Source organism: Periplaneta americana, chromosome 16 (genome assembly GCF_040183065.1).
Source record: "Periplaneta americana isolate PAMFEO1 chromosome 16, P.americana_PAMFEO1_priV1, whole genome shotgun sequence".
In the NCBI taxonomy this organism is placed as follows: domain Eukaryota; kingdom Metazoa; phylum Arthropoda; class Insecta; order Blattodea; family Blattidae; genus Periplaneta; species Periplaneta americana.
In genome coordinates, this window is record NC_091132.1 from 175,184,518 (window position 1) to 175,206,100 (window position 21,583).

Sequence of the window (21,583 nt, forward strand, 5' to 3'; positions counted from 1 at the left end):
CATGCATTTTAATTAATTTTCACTGTGCAATGTTATCAACAGACTTAAAGACAGTTACCATTCTGAGATATATTTCTCTGAAACTTCACACTTGGCTGTCGTGTATAGATATTTATAATCTCAGGCACCTACCCTACAACTGCTGCACTCGATTTGCCTTAAGTTAGTGTACTCACGTCCATGGAATTTAAGTGTCCTCGTCTTGAGATGCATTTTCTATGTAAGTCGCATTCAAATGTTTTCAGTTTTCTGACCACAGCTTTTGAAGTAATATCTTTTAAAAAGTCACCACTCTGAGAAACACGCCCCATACACACACCGTCGTAATTCATTACCTTGTTCCATGAAGGAGGTTATGGATTTCCAAATTTCTGAGAAACTAGATGCGTTTGATAAGTTCGGGCTCTAATACATAGATGGCACTGGAAACGTGTTAAATATGCCGTCATTGTTAGCGGCCATTTTACAGTAGTCGAAGTATGAAAAATCATTATTTTCTGTTAACTACTTTTTGTGTAGTTTAATTTTTGAAGTAAGTGTGCCCAACAGACTGGCAAAACTGGAGAATATGGAGCTTTGTACTGTTATTAAATATTTCGTAAAAAGGGAATGATTCTAACAGAAACTGAAGCACACATGAATGCTATACTGTGGAATCCGCTTTTCAGCTGTGAATAAAATGTACGGCACTATTTAAACATGGACGATAGAGTTAAAGATGAACGCCGTAGTCGAGTTCCAATAACAGCAAAAAGATAAGAAATCGTAGAAAAACATGTACGATATAATGTTGAATGACCATCGAAAGAAAGTATTGGAAATTAGCGAGGTTATGCGTAGCTCAACTGAATGGGTACGCCACATCTTAGTCAATGTCTCGGGCATGTCTAATGTTACCGCAAGGTGCTGTACGCGCTTAACAACGGAACAAATGCACGTCCAATGTCAAATTTCGACAGAGTAGTTAGATTCAGGAAAAATAACCTAGATTTTTTGACACGGTTTGTGACCACTTATGAATGTTGGATCCACTACTGCATACAAGAGACATAACAGCAGTCGAAAGAATGGAAGCACAATGGTTCTCCACCTCCAGAGAAAGCAGAAGCTGTTCAAACTGTTGGCAAAGTCATGACGTCCGTGTTCTGAGATCATTAGTGGATGTAATCATAATTATGATTGACTATCTCGTAAAGCAGAAAACAATATCCAGAGGATTTATACACATCTCGAGCAGCAACTGAAAGCGAAAATTCGCGAGAAGAGGTCGAGAATGGCCAAGAAGAAAGTTGTTTCATCACAATAATGCACCTGCCCACATATCAGTAATCGCGGTTGCTAAACTACTCCATTTAAATTGCATAAGGACAATGTCTATTTATGTATCTGTGAGGAAGAGCAAACTGTGGATCACCTTTTGTTTCACTGTCCAGTGTTCGAAAACAAAAGATTTATTTTGGTCGGACATTTACATTTTTTGTTATATAATATATGACAAACCACTGTTCAATTTGTTCACAAAAACGTGCGGTTATAAAGCGTTTTGTAATTTTTATATGTAATATATTTAAGAACTTGTAAATAATTCAAATTATTGTAGTAGGTATAAATGTTAATTTTAAGTAGCAAGACTGAGTTACCCACGTCACTGTAATACTATATGTAATATATTTAAGAACTTGTAAATAATTCAAATTATTGTAGTAGATATAAGTGTTAATTTTAAGTAGCAAGACTGGGTTACCACTGTCAATGTAATTTTATAAGTAATTAATTTAAGAACTTGTAAATAATTCAAATCATTGTAGTAGATATAAGTGTTAATTTTAAGTAGCAGGACGGGTTACCCACGTAAATGTAATTCTATATGTCATATATATTTAAGAACTTGTAAATAATTCGAATTATTGTAGTAAATATAAGTGTTAGTATTAAGTAGCAAGACTGGGTTAACCACGTCAATGTAATTCTATATGTAATATATTCAAGAACTTGTAAGTAATTAAAATTATTGTAGTTGATATAAGTGTTAATTTTAAGTAGCAAGACTGGGTTAACCACGTCAATGTAATTCTATATGTAATATATTTAAGAAGTTGTAATTAATTAAAATTATTGTAGTAGATATAAGTGATAATTTTAAGTAGCAAGACTGGGTTACCCACGTCAATGTAATTTTATATGTAATTAATTTAAGAACTTGTAAATAACTCAAATTATTGTAGTAGATATGTGTTAGTTTTAAGTAGCATGACTGGGTTACCCACGTCAATGTAATTCTATATGTAATATATTTAAAAACTTGTAAATAATTCAAAGTATTGTAGTAGATATAAGTGTTAATTTTAAGTAGCATGACTGGGTTACCCACGTCAATGTAAGTCTATATGTAATATATTTAAAAACTTGTAAATAATTCAAAGTATTGTAGTAGATATGTGTTAATTTTAAGTAGCAAGACTGGGTTACCAACGTCAATGTAATTTTAAATGTAATTAATTTAAGAACTTGTAAATAATTCAAATTATTGTAGTAGATATGAGTTCATTTTAATTAGCAAGACTGGGTTACCCACGTCAATGTAATTCTATATGTAATATATTTAAGAACTCGTAAATAATTCAAATTATTGTAGTATATATGTGTTGAAACCATCGTAAATGAAACTTTGCCTCAGCATTGGAATGACGTGTCGCCGTGACTAAAAACTTAGATGGTGACATCGTAACAAAGAATCCCACAAACATTACATTTAAACTACTCCTCGCCATAGCTCGATAAATTTCGGAGATACATTTTCCCCTCTAATTGCGTTTGAACCTTCATGTTAAAATGCGTAGAGTAATGGTAAAGTAGGGAGGGAGAAAATGAGTAACATTTCCCACAAATATCGCATTTGTAAGGTTTCTCACCGCTGTGCTTTCGTAAATGTATACTAAGACAAGAAGAATATCGAAAGCGCTTACAACAATACTGGCATTTGTAAGGCATCTCGCCGGTATGTGTGCGTAAATGCACCGTAAGAGATCCTAAAACTGAATAACATTTCCCGCACACTTCGCACTTAAATGGCCTCTCGTGCCCGTGCGTAAGTAAATGAATTTCAAGTTTGTTTGAAGAAGGGAAATGTCTGCCACACGTATCACACTGGAATGGCCTCTTGTGCGACTCCATGCAATGATGATTTTGGAAATTTCCGAATGGTGAAAAACCAATACCACAAGTCTTACATTTGAATGGCTCTTCGCCTGGATGAGATTGCATATGGACCTGCAGAAATAGCGATGTTGAGAAACATTCCCCACAAACATTGCATCTGAATGTTTTAAATCGATGTGTACGCAGGCGATGCATTTTAAGGCTGTGGAAGGTCTGTAACATCTTGCCACAAATAACACACTTAAATAAAGCTTCATGTGCTTGACAGCTGTAGTCAGACTGCAAATGGGCGTCAGTCAGAGAATCGAGTGTGATTCCAAAAGCATCATTTTCTGAGGAGGGAAAGTTTTCAGGACTTGTGCCTTTCTTCAGAGTTCCAATCAGGTCGGTATTCAAAATGCTGCAATCGAAACACGCCATTAATGTCGAGATAGCAAATATATTCAACACACACTTTCAGAGTTTTAGCCAGCGAGAAATGTGTTGCGAGAAAATAAAAAAATTGATAACATGGATTCAAATGGACGTCCACACACTGGAAGAGATTCTCGCTCGAGGCAAAAACCTCGCGCGAGTTTCTAGCTGGAATCGGTAGCTCAGCGAATTTTCTTGACGCATTTATCAAGGATGTTTGACATTTATACTCTTTATGACGATTGAATGTAGAAAAAGATATCACAGGTGGCGATGAATTGTATTATTTTATTTGAAAATGAGGAAAGATGGCTGATAATTTCAGTCAGACACTTATCGAACTTGTACGATTTATATGATGCACGGGATGAAAACTAAAAAAACACGAAACTTAGAGAAGAAATCTGGAGACAAACATCAGATTATCTGAAAATAAATAGGGCTATATTTTATTTTGATGAGATTTAATAGTATTGATTGAACATTTGAAACAATATATTAACAGTTTACATTATTTCAATCAGAATATTGCAAAGAATTCTCTATCATATCATGAATGGCAAAAAACTGTGGTCCATTCAACCTGAAATAACGCCTAAACGTAATCATCATTCAAATCGAAACTAGTGTCCAAAACTCGCCCTTATTTCCGCAAGATACAATATGATTTTAAGATATTTCTGGCTTTAATTTTAGGCCTACTTCTTCTTTTCATGAACAAAATATGTTCATGTAACTCCATTTCCTAATCATCTGAATACTCAGATTCAACATGGCGTTCGTAAGTAAATTGTAAAGTACGACAATATACTTACAGGTTATATATTTAAGTACGACAATATACGTAAATACATAACCTATATTTCCCCCAACGAGTGATTGCTATAATCAGATAAATGCTTTCTGCATGAAGGCAGTGCATAGATGATCATAGCGAGGTGTGATCTGTGATAGCGAGAACTCGCCAAGTGTGTGGAGGAAGGCTCTTCGCCTCTTTCTCGCAACACATTTCTCGCTAGCGAAAACTCTGAAAGTGTGTTACGGGCCTAATAGGGAACAACCATGAACACCAAAAAATGTCAGATGCTTTGTAAATTTTAAAACGTATTATTTAGTAGCAGAAGAATTTTATATATCTAAATTTCTCGGTAATAATACTTCTTTACTTAAGGAACAACTACGTAATCCTAATAACTGTTTATTCAAGTTGGCCAATAGGAGCTCTTCTTACTGCAAAACGTACCCCCTCCACTTACATCATGATGTGGTTCTTTCATATGTCTATGCACCAGTCAACATCACGCAACTGTCCATGAAACATCGGTTCTTCCTACAGTTTCAAATTTGTAAGGTTTTCCATTCATTAGATAACTTTATATTTTATTCCGTATTTTAACTTTCTTACTTAAACGTTTTTTACTTGATTCTTACAGATTTATAACACGCTACTCACTTTTTCCGTCGTGATGACTGCTGCGACATTTAACATATTTTAACTATGTTATCTTCATACTTCTACGCTGCACACATGTTCTTTTAGCCTTCTATTTAATGTATGGATTCTGTATTTTAGACTCTATATGAAGTTTAATCACTACAACCACTCCGCCTTCAAGTGATTATTATTAAATTACTTTGCGATTGTGCAGCTATTCATACAATACTGTTTTAATTAATCTCCTTCAATTTCACATCATGTAATTCATCATATTTTATTAATATTCCATTTCCATCTACATTAAGTATTAAATTACATAATTATGATTGTCGTATACAGTGTAAATGTCCGATTATTAAAGAGTCCTCTGAAGTTAAGTATTCAGCATAATTTTCGATAATAATTTAAAATGGAACCAACACATTAATTTTTTTATGTACTTCACTCCCACCCCTTCTACTAATTAAGTTGAACCGTCCACCCCACAGATACAATACCGCATATACAGTCAGAGTAGTCTTCCGGTCTTAGTAAATAGTACGTTCCAAAAATATGTTCGCGTTTTCCAGTGACGAAAGACTTTCAATATCGAATCATTTTCGCACAGGTACTGTCGTCCATTTGCCTACGTCGTATCTCGGTTTCCCCCAACAGAATTTATTCGCCAGCCAGTGGCTGGACTGACTTAGCTCTTTTCTGAGAACATGATTTTCTGTTAGGAAGTGGACGTCTACGTAATATGATACAACTGTTTAAAATAACTTAAATAATAGGGCCTCGTTAAGTAATTAATTGCCATGTGAATTCCTCCCTTTCTACGACCCTACGACATAACCACTTGGATGGAGTAATTTTATTTTTTCGGATCAGGCAGAAGTGAAGATTGAATTTACAGTACGTAAGGTACTCTTTTATAGATTAGGTACAGAATTATTTCAACACGAGTTACTAGTACGAAGAACGAAACTGGTAATTGGGATTAGGTACAATAGTCTATAATGCGATAATATGCACAAAAGAACTGAAGCCTGTATCCAAATGAAAGGCCACCATTTTAAAAAATGCGTTTAAATATCCATATTATAATTACTTTTCAATTTAACTTCATTCTCTATATTGTACGCTAATATGTTCTAAACAGTATAATATACAATGCATAATGAATACATCCACATGGACAGCTCAGTTCGTGAGTAAAAACACTTACTGTTAATACTGTACTGTATTTTGATTAAACACAAACCTAATGAAAATGATCAAGCTCAAAAGCACAATATTTCCTAGTTTACGTAAATGGATGAACTAATTTTCTACTCTGCCATACCTAGTAAAGTGATTTGTTTGTATATTACGCCAGTATCATCGAACTCCAGTCGTGGAAGGGGGTAGCAAACGGCGTTGATCCAGAGGCATAGGCAAGTTAATATTAAAAATGTTAGTAAAAGTAAAATGATGTCCCTGTATTAATTAATTAATACTAGATATCAAACTTGCATGCATTCCTTCAAAGGATAAAGTTACACCTTTACAGCGATTTCCCTGAACCACTAAAATTCAACTCTTTCTCTCACAACCGTTCTTCAGTATGTTTTTTGTCTGACGAATTCATTCCATTGGAATCTTTTGGCCAAAATGTGTGACTTTATGGTAACGGAATGATGAATATGATGAAAAAAATTTCCCACAGATATCGCATTTGAAAGGTTTGTCGCCAGTGTGGGAGCGTAAATGTTCTTTCACACCTCCCGAATATGCAAAACATTTACCGCATTGATCGCATTTGAATGGCTTCTCGCCAGTGTGTGTTCGTAAATGCACAGTAAGCGATCCAGGGTGTGAATAACATTTCCCACAGACATCACACGTAAATGGTTTTTCGCCCGTGTGGGTACGTATATGAGCTCTGAGATTTGCCGGAAAAGGGAAAAGTTGGCCACATGTATCACACTTAAATCGATTCTTGTTCGAGTGCAAACGTTGATGGACTCGCAATTTTCCCTGTTTTGAGAAACTATTACCGCAGGTCTTGCATTTGAAAGGCTTCTCGCCTGCATCACATCGTACATGATCTTTTCGAGTTTGTGATGTTGAGAAATATTTTCCAGTAACATGGCATTTGAATATCCGACGTCCGTGTGTGCGACGAAGATGCATTTTAAGGCTGTGGGAAGTCTGTAAGATCTTGCTACAAATATCACACTTAAATACAACTTCATCTGTTTTATGGCTGGAATCAGACTGCAAGCTTTCATTTGTTCTTGGCAATTCGTCGTAAATGTGTGAATCAAGTTTACTTCCAAAAGCAGGACTAGTGACCTCCTGCGACTCTTCAATGAGGTGGGGATTCAAAATACTGCAATCAAAAGATGCTATTACTGGAAAACAGCAAATAAAATCAGTATTAATTTGTAGTACAACACACGATAATGAGATGAATTTAGATCTTCCAATATAAATGCGAAGCAATGATGTTTACTTTGTGTCGTCCTGCTAATCCTCCATGCATAAAACTTTCAACCAACGTGATACCGTGGAAACCAAAGGATGAAGCTGTAAAATATCTTGGAGTGCACTTAGATCGCCGTCTGTCATGGAAACATCACATCAACAACAAACTTAAATTGGCCTACTCAAGACTCGCTAAATTATATCCGCTCCTCAACAAGAAATCATCTCTAAAGTTACAAAATTGCATGCTACTTTACACATCTCTATTACGACCTCTACTGTTTTACGCCTGTCCTGTCTGGGGAGGAGCTGCAGTAAGTGAAATTGAACACATCCAGGTATTTCAAAATAAAGTCCTACGAATTTCACTCAATTCTCTTTGGTTTAATAATAATAATAATAATAATAATAATAATAATAATAATAATGTTTTATTTTCGCTGGCAGAGTTAAGGCCATAAAGCCTTCTCTTCCACTCAACCAGCCTTAATCAATACAATACATATTTAAATTACGAATATTTACACTACACTTAGAAGGTTCTCCAACAATATTCTTCAGTTAAGTTAACGACTAGTAGACTACATATTTATTTAGATTTAGATAAACCTATAAGGTAAAGTAGTAACTTAACTTATGAGCTAATTTAATTCAATTATAATTAATTTGAGGTTTGAGATGGCTAATAAAATGATGAAAATTAATTTAATATAAGCTTACTAGAACTATGTTACAGGGAGAGAAAAAAAATATATATATATAAATCTAAAATATATTTCTATAATGAGAATATTAATGTAATTGCCATTAGAGTTTTGTAAATCTATTTAGAGAAATTAATGATAATAATAGGAATGGAAAGATATTAGTTTCATTATAATATGTAATAAATATTAATCAGCAATTGGTTTGTCCGTAACAGCCAACTACACAGAGAAACTGGTATTGACACAATCAAACAGTTTATTCATTCACAAGCTAAGAAGTTCTATAACAACATAGAAAATGTTCCAGGCGCCATCCACTACTCTCTCGGAAGGAAGTCCACATTTCTCACCAGAATCAAGAGCCGACTTCCAATGGACCTCATATTATAATCAAAATTTATCATCACACCAACCTACGTAAATAATTATTTATTAACAATTATTTTTGTTCAATGTGGAGCCCAATCTAGGCTGCCCTCAATTCAGTGTCATGTATTGTATTTATATTTTATTTAGAAATGATCTGTATAGCGCTAAATGCGCTGATCGATCAATTATTTAAAAAAAAAAAAGATCTTCCTTTAAGGAGCTGAAATTCGATTATGTTATCAGGGCCAATTCATAAATAACGCAAAGGTTAGTACAACTGTGAAGTGATGACGCAACAGCAGACAAATCCGCAATATTGATTTCCAAGCGAAAAAAGTCGCGGAAAGTTAACGATCACACATATCGATGTATTTTATTTTTAATGCATTAAAATGTATGATTAATTTTACGCAAAGGTTGGTTGTGCGGCTCCAAATTGTACCAATAATTGTAGGCATAGAGTTGACAAATTGCAAGGCTTCTAAACTTCTCATAGGTTGAATTATAATCGAGCTTGTTGCCGAGGGATCGACGAGGGAAGGAGAGCGATTCTGACGTCACAAGATAGCTGAACGCGCCAAAGCTCCAATGCTTCAAAGCAGTATCTCGTGTTTTTTCTTGTTTATGTTGTTTTGAATGCATTATGCCCGGTCAAAGATGTGCTGTTGCGGTATGCAACAATTCTAACGATAGAAATAAAGAGTTGTCTCTCTTTATCAATCCTAAAGACTTAGGAATTAGGAAAAAATGGGCCATTGCGTGCAAAAGACAGGATAAATTCCATCTTGATACAAGCAGAGTATGCTCTGATCATTTTAAAGATGACGATTTTGTTCCTGGTTTTCGAGCAGTATGAATGAAAATAAAGCCGAAACGACCGACAATGTTAAAGCCTAGAGGTAAGTTTAAATAAATTACATAGGCCTACATAAGTAGCCTATGTTAATACCAGCTTTGTATAATTAGATTAGGTTCATCTATGTTAACCTACAAATTATTTTCTTTCTTTTGTAATCATGCTACTTATACTAACAGTTGCATACCAAAAGAGTGGAGGATTAACGACTGATACCAGTAATCTTTTTTTACTATAATTCTCATTATATTGATTTTATATTAACGATTTGTGACATTTTGTCATTACGGCATAATCAGTGGGTTAATCATAATAGCCTCCAGTGACAATTCATTGTTGAGTTATAATGATTATTGTAAGTGAACGTGTTGTTGACATTTCATTACCGGTACATGCCCCTTTTTCCAAACTTTAGAATGAGATATTAAAATCAATCAGTGTTAGATGTTTATAAACATACATTTAAAACAAAAACACCACAATCTTGGCCCTCTTTAAATTTTAGTATATTATTCTTTCTTTTGAAGGTTTAATCATGTCATCACAACCATGTCTAAGTAGTGTCTATAATACTGAAAAATTCTACAATGTGTTTCATGGCAAGAACACGATTAAAAATGGGCGGAATATTATAAAAAGAAACAAAGAATATGTGGCAATGTTCGTACATAACGTTCCGCGTGAAATTTTATTGTTGATTGTACGGTCAAAACTAGGTTCTTTATACGACTCTAGTATGTGAACACAAGACTGGAAACTAGCAGACGAAAACGGACGGCAGACACTGAGAGCAGACGAATTGTTAAGACATACAGAAAAATAATGCAGTGACAAGTACAGCTTTTATATACAAGGTATAAACATTTTCAACGTATTTATTTTATTCCATGATACGTACAAACTTGGTTTATATTCCTTGTAATTGTTTTTTATTTGAGGCGATAATGTTTATAATGCACGCTTATCAATTTGAATATAAAGGACCAATCAGCATGGACTCTTCGCGCGTCATCAGCCAACTAGCAATTTGATTGGATAACGAAAAACGATAATGTATTGAGAGTATAGAAGCCTTGGACGAATTGTAAGAAATATGTGGCTCATAAATTTGAGACCCAAGGATTCGACGCCAATAATAAATAATTACCTTTGTAATGTAAGTGCGATTGAACATATTTTATGCCGAAATATTCCTAAAAATGAAATGTAATTTCAATACTTAAAATCAATAGTCATCAGGGGATATGAAGTGAGTTAATTGAAATTGTTTGAAAACGCGCGGAGTTGCTCTTAATTCCCAGGTAATGTTTGTTGTTATACATTGCAAGTCAGAGGAATTAAACAACTTTGAAACCACGATAATCATTTAGGAACACACAGTGCAACTGGTAAATGTGGGTAACATGCAGGTACTGCGTAATTATGGGTTTTTGCAGATCCATCTTCAGTTACAAGCCGGAGCAAGGGTAGGTTTGGCAACGCAGAGTGAAGGCGGGCAGAGGCGAAATAAAGGCATGACGTTTGACGTTTTAGTGCTTTGATTTCGTTGTCACATGTACATTTTCGACATTAATTGATACAAAACTAAGTGCATATGATCAAGACTCAGTGTACTGATGTACGTAATTTATTACGGAATCGGAAATGGTATTTTATTTGAGTTTCAGAATACCCCGTAAGTACTTGCATACAGCCACTTATAACTTTAACAAATTAAGAGCATACGTGTTTTTTGTTGATGGTAACAAGGGAAAATAAATAAATACTTAAAGAAATGTTACTTGTACCAAAAATAAATAAAATAACGACGTACTTTCGCAATACCCTATTCCAATCAGTTAACTATTATTTGGGTAGTAAATTGACAATGTTTTGCCGTTTTATGTTGTTTCACCTCTGACGTGAAAGGTCTAGGATATGATATACATTTTAATTTCACGTGATTATCTGTCGTTCTTTTTTATAAGTATTTCAGATGCCCAGGAAGCCAGTTTTAGTTTGAACCTCGCCAGTCACCATAACAATATTGTTATCCTAAATTATTTGTTACAAATTTTCTAAAATATAATTTTAAATAGGCCAAGTATAAATATCTATGAAAAAATTAAGAAACATACCTTCAACATAATACGTAACAAAACAAATCATTATCTATTAAGTACTGTATGTGCCAATTAGCGTAAACTCAGTGAACTTTAAATCCTGTAAATACGAAGTGAAAAGAAACGTGTTTATAACTAATTTATTACAAAAGAAATAATATTAATAAACGAACCTTGAAAACCAACAAAGTGAGTGTATGCATCTACAAATATAGACAGTTCTGACGTAAAGCAGGCATTCCGAATCTTCAACAAAACTGCAACATTTATGGGATCACAAAACAGCTGTTTACAATGAACTTGAAAATCAACGGCGTAACTTTATTGATATAGCAGGCGAGACCCAACAATTTGGCTAAAATTATGATACACTAAAAACCACAAGTAAGACTATAAAAAAGTAGTTTATACAATATTTAATATTTAGAAGAATTGTTCAATCATTTTGTCATTAATAATAAAAGTAAAAATTGCTAAAGATTGCAGCCATATTTTCATTTATTGTCTTGTTTTTATCGCCAAAACGCAAAACATCAACAATCAACGTTTAGTACGACCGCGAACATAATTCCATGGACACACACTTATATTGTAACATTAATTTACGTTGAAAATCGGCATTAGCACAAACACGTGTCCTGTATGGTCGGCCTCCGTTTGACAGTTAATTACAGTGTTGCCGACGTTTGGCTCCGGCTTGTAGCTGAAGAAGGCTCTGCTTTATGCCATTGCTGATGGCAATCATAAGGAATACAATTCTGGATGCTCAGCATAGTTACCTTCTAAAATAAAATTGAAGAGCGGTTTTTACGGATATTTTGCCTTCCAGAAATTTATATATTTCACGTCAAACAGATGCATCGATATCCTTTGTGCTGCTGTAGATATTGTGAAATCATCAATAGTAGTAGTAGCAAACAACCAACAGATTTAGATTTAAAAACATAAAATTAGAATAATTTCAAGGGAAAAATTGTTCCGGGGCCGGGTATCGATCCCGGGACCTCTGGTTGAACGTACCGGATTTGCAACATAAAATTACTTAAGTCACACGTTAAAAAGTGTTAAAATTCAAAAAAAGGTATATACCTTCGATAGACGGCCCGTTTCGACGTGATGTTTATTAATATGTGTCATTGTGTGTCATTAATATACCAATGAACAATGACAACTACACTGAAGAATTAAACACAATAAAATATATAGCACAAGACAATGGATATAACCCTAACATAATAGACACACTAATAAAAAAAGGCAAAACAAAAACAGAACGAACCAACAAAAACAGCACGCGAGAATAAATACATAACATTAACATATCGCAATACCAATACTCACAAAATTGCAACTTCGTTCAGAAAACTAAAATACAAGATAGCATACAAATCAAATAACAGAACACAGAAATATCTACATAATCACATTAAACATTCAAATAAATATAATTCAACTGGAGTTTACAAACTAAAATGCAGTAGTTGCCCACATTTTTACATAGGACAGACAGGAAGATCCTTTCACACAAGATATAATGAACATATTAAAGCTATACCCAAACCCTACATCACATCAAATTACGCAGAACACATTATCGACAATAATCATGACTGCAATAATATAGAAACAGATATGGAAATTTTACACATCACACCAAAAAGTTCACAGTTAAACATCCTAGAACAATACGAAATATATAAGAATACAATAGAACACCCACAATATATACTTAACACACAACTTCAGTTCGATACGCACACATTATTCGACGTCATGATACGTCATAACACACAAACAACCAGCCCCCACCAGCGAATAGGGATTATAAAGAATGGACACTTCGCGTCGGTACCTTTGATGTAGCCGGACCGATTTCAATGACCTTCAAGCCAGCTAGAGCGTCAGATTCAGCTTTCTCCCTAGAGTTGGCACTGACATCAAATCAGCTAGCAGTCGACACAGCGGAAATATAACACATATAATTAATACATCTAGGTACATTATGTACTCAAATAAAATAAATTGGATCCATAATATAAAAAATCCTTCATTAACTATAATATCTAGACTCTAGAGTTCCTTTATAATGAGAGTTGAGACGTTGACCCCAACAACAATTAAAATATGTAATGATTTGATAGCGCTGAAAATGGAAAAACAAAACTCTTACGAGAAGTAAAACCATATACCTATATTATATTATATGCAAATATTAACCGAATTCGATACTTAATTTTATAATGTATTATATTATTTTATAATATAATTTATGATATCTGAAATATAAAATATTATTATTACAACTAGTTTGTCACTGAGAAATAAGGAAAAGCTGTTAACTTGAATTTATTTGAAGCAAAGCGTTACTGGATTATGCAATGAGGTAGGCGATGTTTGGATCCTGTGTCTCAACTCTATTATCTTAGCGTATGCTCGATTACACTACCTCTAGCGCTTGAAAGTGGAACTAGCCGCTGCCGCATGGAGAAACAAAACACAGGAAAATTCGCTCAGTGTCCATTCTTTATAATCTCTATTCGCTGGCCCCCACCATAAGAGCAACACACCCCCACTCCTACAACCGACAAATGCACATCGCAGAATTCAAGATCACCAGTAGTTCAAGATACACTGATGAAGACGTAACATCGCGTCGAAACGGGCCGTCTCTCCAAGGTATATACCTTTTTTTAAATTTTTAACACTTTTTAACGTGTGACTAAGTAATTTTATGTTTTTAACAAATAAAGTGTCAACGTGAACTTTAATCAATAATTTAGATTTACTCTTTACGTACCACTGAACTTAATACATTTATATCGCAAGTCATACAAGAGTACAAACTGATCACATGTACATCACACTTACCTCTCAGTTTTCAGGACTTCATATTCCTCCTTAGTTAATTCGCACTTAATCTCTTCTTTTACTCTAACCGCGTCAAATGTTTTTTCCTGAAAGCATTAAATATTGCAGAGAAGACTGATGCACTCACTTTCAAAAGCTCAGTATTACTGACAGACATATAGCGAGATGAGGCCGAGGATTCGCCATAGATTACCTGACATTAACCTTAAGTCTGGGGAAAACCTCGGAAAAAACACAACCATGTAATCAATTCAAGCGGGAATCGAAGACATATGCGAGCGCAACTCTGGATGACGGATCGGCAAACAAGCGCCTTGACCAACTGTAATATGTCCATGGCTTATAATTACGCGTCTATTTAGGTTTGTCAGCACCACGGTGCTATTTTTCGAAGTTGGGTGATGCTAGGCCACAATTAATAGTTTTCATACTATCGTCAAATTTTGAATTTATAAAAAGTAATGTTTTAGGGTTATTAATATTTGATCAGTTTGATAATGACGTCTACTCCACATACCTAACAATCTCTAAAGCTACATTGGACGCTTGTACTTTTGACATTTCGTAAGGCCCATAACACACTTGAAAATTTTTCGCCAGCGAGAAATGTGTTACGAGAAAGAGGCGAAGAGCCTTCCTCCACACACTTGGCGAGTTCTCGCTATCACAGATCACACCTCGCTATGATCATCTATGCACTGCCTTCATGCAGAAAGCATTTTTCTGATTATAGTTGGGGGAAGTATTATAGGTTATGTATTTACGTATATTGTCGTACTTAAATATATAACCTGTAAGTATACTGTCGTACTTTACAAAATACGTACGAACGCTATGTTGAATCTGAGAATTCAGATGATGAGGAAATGGAGTTACATGTACATATTTTGTTAATGATAAGAAAAAGTAGGCCTAAAATTAAAGCCAGAAGTATATGAAAATCACATTGTATCTTACGAAAATAATGGCGAGTTTTGGACACTGGTTTCGATTTCAATGATGATACATTTAGGCGTTATTTCAGGTTGAATGGACCTTAGTTTTTTTACTATCCATGATATGATAGAGGATTCTTTGCTATGTTCTGATTAAAATTATGTAAACTGTTAAGAGATATAGATACATTACTTCTAATGTTTAACTAATACTATTAAATCTCATCAAAATAAAATATAGCCCTATTTATTTTCAGATAATCTGATATTTGTCTCCAGATTTCTTCTTTAAGTTTCGTGTTTTTATAGTTTTCATCCCGTGTATCATATAAATAGGCCTACGGGTGACATTGTACAAGTTCGATAAGTTTCTGACTGCAATTATCAGCCAACTTTCCTCATTTTCAAATAAAAACAATACAATTCATCGCCACCTGTGATATCTTTTTCTACCTTCAATCGTTATAAAGAGTATAAATGTCAAACATCTTTGATAAATGTGTCAAGAAAATTCGCTGAGCTGCCGATTCCAGCGAGAAACTCGCGCGAGGTTTTTGCCTCGAACGAGAATCTCTTCCAGTGTGTGGACGTCCATTTGAATCCATGTTATCAATCTTTGAATTTTCTCGCAACACATTTCTCGCTGGCGAAAACTCTTCAAGTGTGTTACGGGCCTAAGTATTCCTCCGGAAATGGTGATGAAGATGACAGTGGCAACAATGAAGACAACTACTACTGGCACTATCCTAAGAAGATATAAAGAGAGAAAGGAGCAATCCAAGCAAATATGCCTGAAATCGGTGCGACGGATATGACGTCAAACTTCACCTTCTACTGCCAATCGCAAAATATGCAATTGCTATTATCGGTTTCGGTCATATGTAAACGGTTTATACTGTAGTTAAAAGGAGTATTAGCAGATTATTATATGAATGTACATTTCACTGTATTAAAAGTGCTATGGTTGTGACATGGACTGAACACTTCATTTCCACATTCTTTCTTTTATCGAGAAGGATATTGGCACTCCTTCTTATGTTAAAGCATAGGGTGATATATCAACGCACATGTTCCAAGGTTGATCCAAAGAAAATATTATCGTATTTATAAAAATAACACCTGCTGAACTTGACTACACTTTTGAAATATTCACAACATGAAAGAATTTGTAATCGTAATAATATGAACAAAACAACTGATAAACACAAAGAAAAAAAAAAAAAGGATGAACAATGGGCAATTTGACGGCTATATTCGTAAATCTTTTCGGTTCCACCGATTCAAGCTTATGGCTCAGGGTTGGTACTACCGAAATCTCAGAGCCAGGGCATTTTATGTTTATAAATACAACACTCGCTACAATATTATTAAAAGTTAGGAAAATACCGACTGACAAATAATGACAACATTTAAATTTAAAGCCTGGTATGTACTAATTTTTACTTAGGTCAATACGAAGATAAATTATTGCAAAATTTAGTGTTTAGTGGTGTAATATGGAAAGCTGGAATAACGGTTAGCCTGCCTGACTATGGAACGAGCGGGTTCGGGTTCAACTCCTGGTTGACGTTTTTCCGGGGCTTTCTTTCAACACATTAAGGGCAAATGAGGAGCATACCTTGAAAAGTCCCTAAATACTTAAAACTAAAATTTTCAAGAAACTATTTTTTTAATGACTAAAAAGTATTTATCTCAAACATTTTAATTTTTCCATACCATATTGTTTAATATAACAGTAATTGTATTATATAATTAATATTTTCAAATTTAGATTGTAAAATGAAAACAAAGTAAAGTTTATAGTTTTTTCAAACGTCGTTAAATGCCAAGAGATGGAAACATAACACACATTTTGTTTACATTTAATCCTGACTTTTTTTTTGTATCCTTCTTTTAGTTAATTTTTAATTTTTCTGATATTTTATTTTTTGTTTATATATGATTTTTTTCCCCAAAGTTTTTGGGATCGATGGGTATATCCGGAAGCCCACGTGAACATACAATATAAGGGCTCTAGCTTTTGTTTGTAGTTTTTGTAGGTGCATTTATCTTTGATCTATAGTTTCTACTGCCTACACTTTCGACAATAGTTACACAATTTTCAGAATCAGTAGAAACAAACTCCATATTATGATAATTTACAATATTATATTCTCACTACAATCGTTTTAGAAGCAGAGACACAGCTGTTCAGAATGACCTGACAATCAGCGATAATAAAATTAATCCCGCAGAGAAAGACAGAAGCTGATTGGTTGACTTCAAAAGAAATCGTATCGCTAGCCAAGATCTTTCTACACGCCTGGCACATAATATTTAAATTCTCTTTCTGTTCTAAAGTAGTTTGGATCCAAAGAAATTTAAATAGATTTAAATAAATTGGAGTTATTTATCTTTTAGGCCTACATGTACACTGCTGTCCTAAATATAGGTTGCTATCTAATTATAGTGGGTTGCATAAAATAAAACTCAATTTTACAAAAGTGTTGTTGTTTTTTATGTGATTGGCGTTTATCGACTTCTGCTTTAACTAATGAAGAGACGAATATCGAGTTTTGCAAAAGATCGCAGTTTATAACAACAGCGTCTGTCGACTATTTCTCAAACTGATTTTACAGGAATACGCGTAACATAAATGTTGCTATAAAACCAACAAAAACTTAATTTTGAAAATTTTGGCGTTTACCGACTTTTGAAAAAAGTCTCCTCAAATGCTGGGTAACTTTCGGCGCTGGACCCTGGACTCATTTCACAGGCATTATCACCTCTTCATATCATTCATATGCTAGAAAACCACAACAGCTGCCAAAGCGTCGTAAAATAAAACACAAAAAAAAAAAAAAAGACACTAATGGAAAGTGGAGTGCAGAATAGCAAGCAGAAATGATGAAATTTTATTTTGCTGACCATTGTTTAAATGCCGCCGCTCAAAGAAGGTTCCATGCTACGTTTGTAGGTATGAATGTCTACGAAAATCGATTTTGCGATATGTTGATTTGGTGAAATTAGCGCATAGTTATTTCTGGTGATATCGGAAGTCAAAATCCGCCATCACGCTACATTATTACAGACCAGTACTAACGCCACAAAACAAAACATCACCAACCTTTCCAAAGCATTTAAAAATCTTGCACATATTCATATAGGCATGGCATAACAAAAGCCTAAACTAACCTAATCTAATCTTCCACAGATTCGTTAATGCAAGGCATACGAAAAGCCCAAAGTAACCTAACCTAACCTGTCACATATTCGTATATGCAATGCATAGAAAGACGGATATAATGATATTAACAATTATAACATAAAAAAATTACTGTATACTAGCGTGAAACTTTCGTAATGTCATCTAACTTTTATTAAGAGAGTTCAAGACATAGACAAATAAACAGAGTTCAAGTTGTATAAGTGAAGCACGAAGTGCCTATTCGCTAGTTTAGCCAATACTGTTCCTGTAACGTTCTTCCTCTACTTAACTTAACAGTATTTCACTACACTCAAAGAACATGAACAATTACAACTGCATTTATTGCGAATACTATGAAACTTACGATAAGAGAAGAATTTGGCTTTTCTGCGTCTAGATTTTCGCTCGAGTCTATAGCCAATGGGTCGACTTCAGGTTCAGTCTTGATCACATCCATTACAACTGAAAGAAAGGACCAAAAGGAATATGTTGCACGTACTGAATACTAGAAATCTACGAAAGTTAATATTTGCATATTTAATCAATATTTTCAATCCATTAATCTACTTTAATTACTAATTAGGCATAATTAGTTTATTCTTAACTTACCTTAACGCCGTCTACAGCTTGCGTTATAAACCTTTCCTATCACAACGCAAATAAAGATAACATTAGAAAATATCGATGTAGACGTAATTTGCGTTAGGTCTATATTCCTTTCGTGCAGAGCTATAATATTAATAGTTTAATGAAGAATTGATATCATTTTACTTCATATACCACAAAAAAACGCAACTCAACAAAGCTATGGAATAGAATGCCATCAAACAAGCCGTGGTCAAAATATATTTTTATATTTATCGAATGTGTTTCCCAACGAGTTAGTATCTAGCTCGTTGGTGTTTGCTTATTGATGAACACTGAAATGCGCACGTATGTGCATGGAAGAAGTCTCTCGTGTGATCTGTGGCTATATTATTCTGCGCCCGCGTACTGCGAGATAGATTTCGTTCTTCTTTTGCAGCTTTCGATACGATATGTTTGCTTATTCGTATGTAGAGTCACAGCCCTCTCCGATCCCATACTCTAGGGAATAATAATAAAAATAATAATAATAATAATAATAATAATAATAATAATAATAATAATTTATTTATTTATTTATTTATTTATTTATTTATTTATTTATTTAGAAGATTAACGTGCAAAACAACAGCACAAGGCCAATTACAGTTTAGCACGGATACAGGACAAAAGCAAAACAACAAATGGTGATGATGAGAATGAATGATAGAAAATGGCAGTGAGATGAAATACAGTGTACAGAAATAACCATTATTAAAATTACAGAGAAATACAAATAAGCAATAATGACAAATTGAATAGATAATTACAAAAATACATGATACAGAAAAGCTAAAAACAACACAAATGAAGTTAAAATGATTGCAATAATAGCCAAACAACAAACTATACATTAAACGGATCTGAATTAATATAATGGGAATTGGCAGCTTTAATGCATCTGACAACTGGAGAGAGAGAGATTTAGGCTTATAGGTATAAAAAAGTTTTTGAAGTCTTAAACCTTTCGAAGGGGCTCGAAGGTAGATATTGCTTATGATGATAATAATAATACTAATAATAATAATAATAACAATAATAATAATAATAATAACAGTAATAGTATTAGTATAGTAATAGTAATAGTAATAATAGTAAGAATAATAGTAATAATAATAATAATAATAGTAACAATAATAGTAATAGAATAATAATAATACTACTACTACTACTACTACTACTACTAATAATAGTAACAATAATAATACTACTACTACTACTACTACTACTACTACTACTAATAATAATAATAATAATAATAATAATAATAGTAATAATATTAATAGTAAAAATAGTAATAATAATAGTAATAATAATAATAATAATATCAATAATAGTAATAATAACAGTAATAGTATTAGTAATAGTAATAGTAATAATAATAATAATAATAATAATAATAGTAATAATATTAATAGTAAAAATAGTAATAATAATAGTAGTAGTAATAATAATAGCAATAATAGTAATAGTAACAGTAATAGTATTAGTAATAGTAATAATAGTAATAGTAATAATAATAATAATAATAATAGTAATATTAATAGTAAAAATAGTAATAATAGTAATAATAAAAGTAGTAGTAATAATAATAGCAATAATAGTAATAACAGTAATAGTATTAGTAATAGTAATATTAATAATAATAATAATAATAATAATAATAATAATAATAATAATAATATGTTGGGTAACTTTCGGTGCTGGACCCCGGACTCATTTCACCAGCATTATCACCTTCATCTCATTCAGACGCTAAATAACCTGAGATGTTGATACAGCGTCGTAAAATAACACAAAAATAATAATAATAATAATAATAATATTAATAGTAAAAATAGTAATAATAATAGTAATAATAATATCAATAATAGTAATAATAACAGTAATAGTATTAGTAATAGTAATATTAGTAATAGTAATAATAATAATAATAATAATAATAATAATAATAATATTAATAGTAAAAATAGTAATAATAATAGTAGTAGTAATAATAATAGCAATAATAGTAATATTAACAGTAATAGTATTAGTAATAGTAATAATAATAATAATAATATGTTGGGTAACTTTCGGTGCTGGACCCCGGACTCATTTCACCAGCATTATCACCTTCATCTCATTCAGACGCTAAATAACCTGAGATGTTGATACAGCGTCGTAAAATAACACAAAAAAAAAAAAAAAAATAATAATAATAATAATAATAATAATAATAATACATTGCATGGAAAATCATGTGACCTAACAGAAGACAGCAATCTCTGTAAATAACTCTCCTAATACCCTCATAAATGGGTACATCAATCTGGGAGTCCGTTTTGGTCACTGCAAAATATTACAACAAAGATTTTACATTCTTATTAGTCGACATAAGTAAAGAGTTTGATAATGACGTTTGTCCCATTGCAGGAATAATCTTTACGTAGTCACTGAAGAAAGATTTTTGTGTCCAACCGGAAGTACCTATCGA

General features: G+C 33.1%; 1 protein-coding gene across 4 annotated transcripts in view; it reads right to left on the reverse strand.

Moving 5' to 3' along the window:
* LOC138691991 (zinc finger protein OZF-like) overlaps positions 1-19,521 on the reverse strand; it is a 95,152-nt gene extending 75,631 nt beyond the window's left edge. For 3 of the 4 annotated variants that reach the window (XM_069814720.1, XM_069814721.1, XM_069814713.1), the window contains exons 1-3: positions 19,093-19,521; positions 18,848-18,945; positions 14,362-14,447 (exon numbers count right to left, since the gene is read on the reverse strand). Coding sequence is in view for 1 of the 4 variants with exons in the window: in XM_069814711.1 (XP_069670812.1) it covers positions 177-213 (37 nt within the window). In the remaining 3 variants the exon portion in view is untranslated. Of the gene's footprint in view, positions 1-176; positions 1,294-14,361; positions 14,448-18,847; positions 18,946-19,092 lie in introns of those variants that run through there. The other variant, XM_069814711.1, reaches the window with a different exon arrangement.
* Between the last annotated feature and the right edge of the window lie 2,062 nt (positions 19,522-21,583).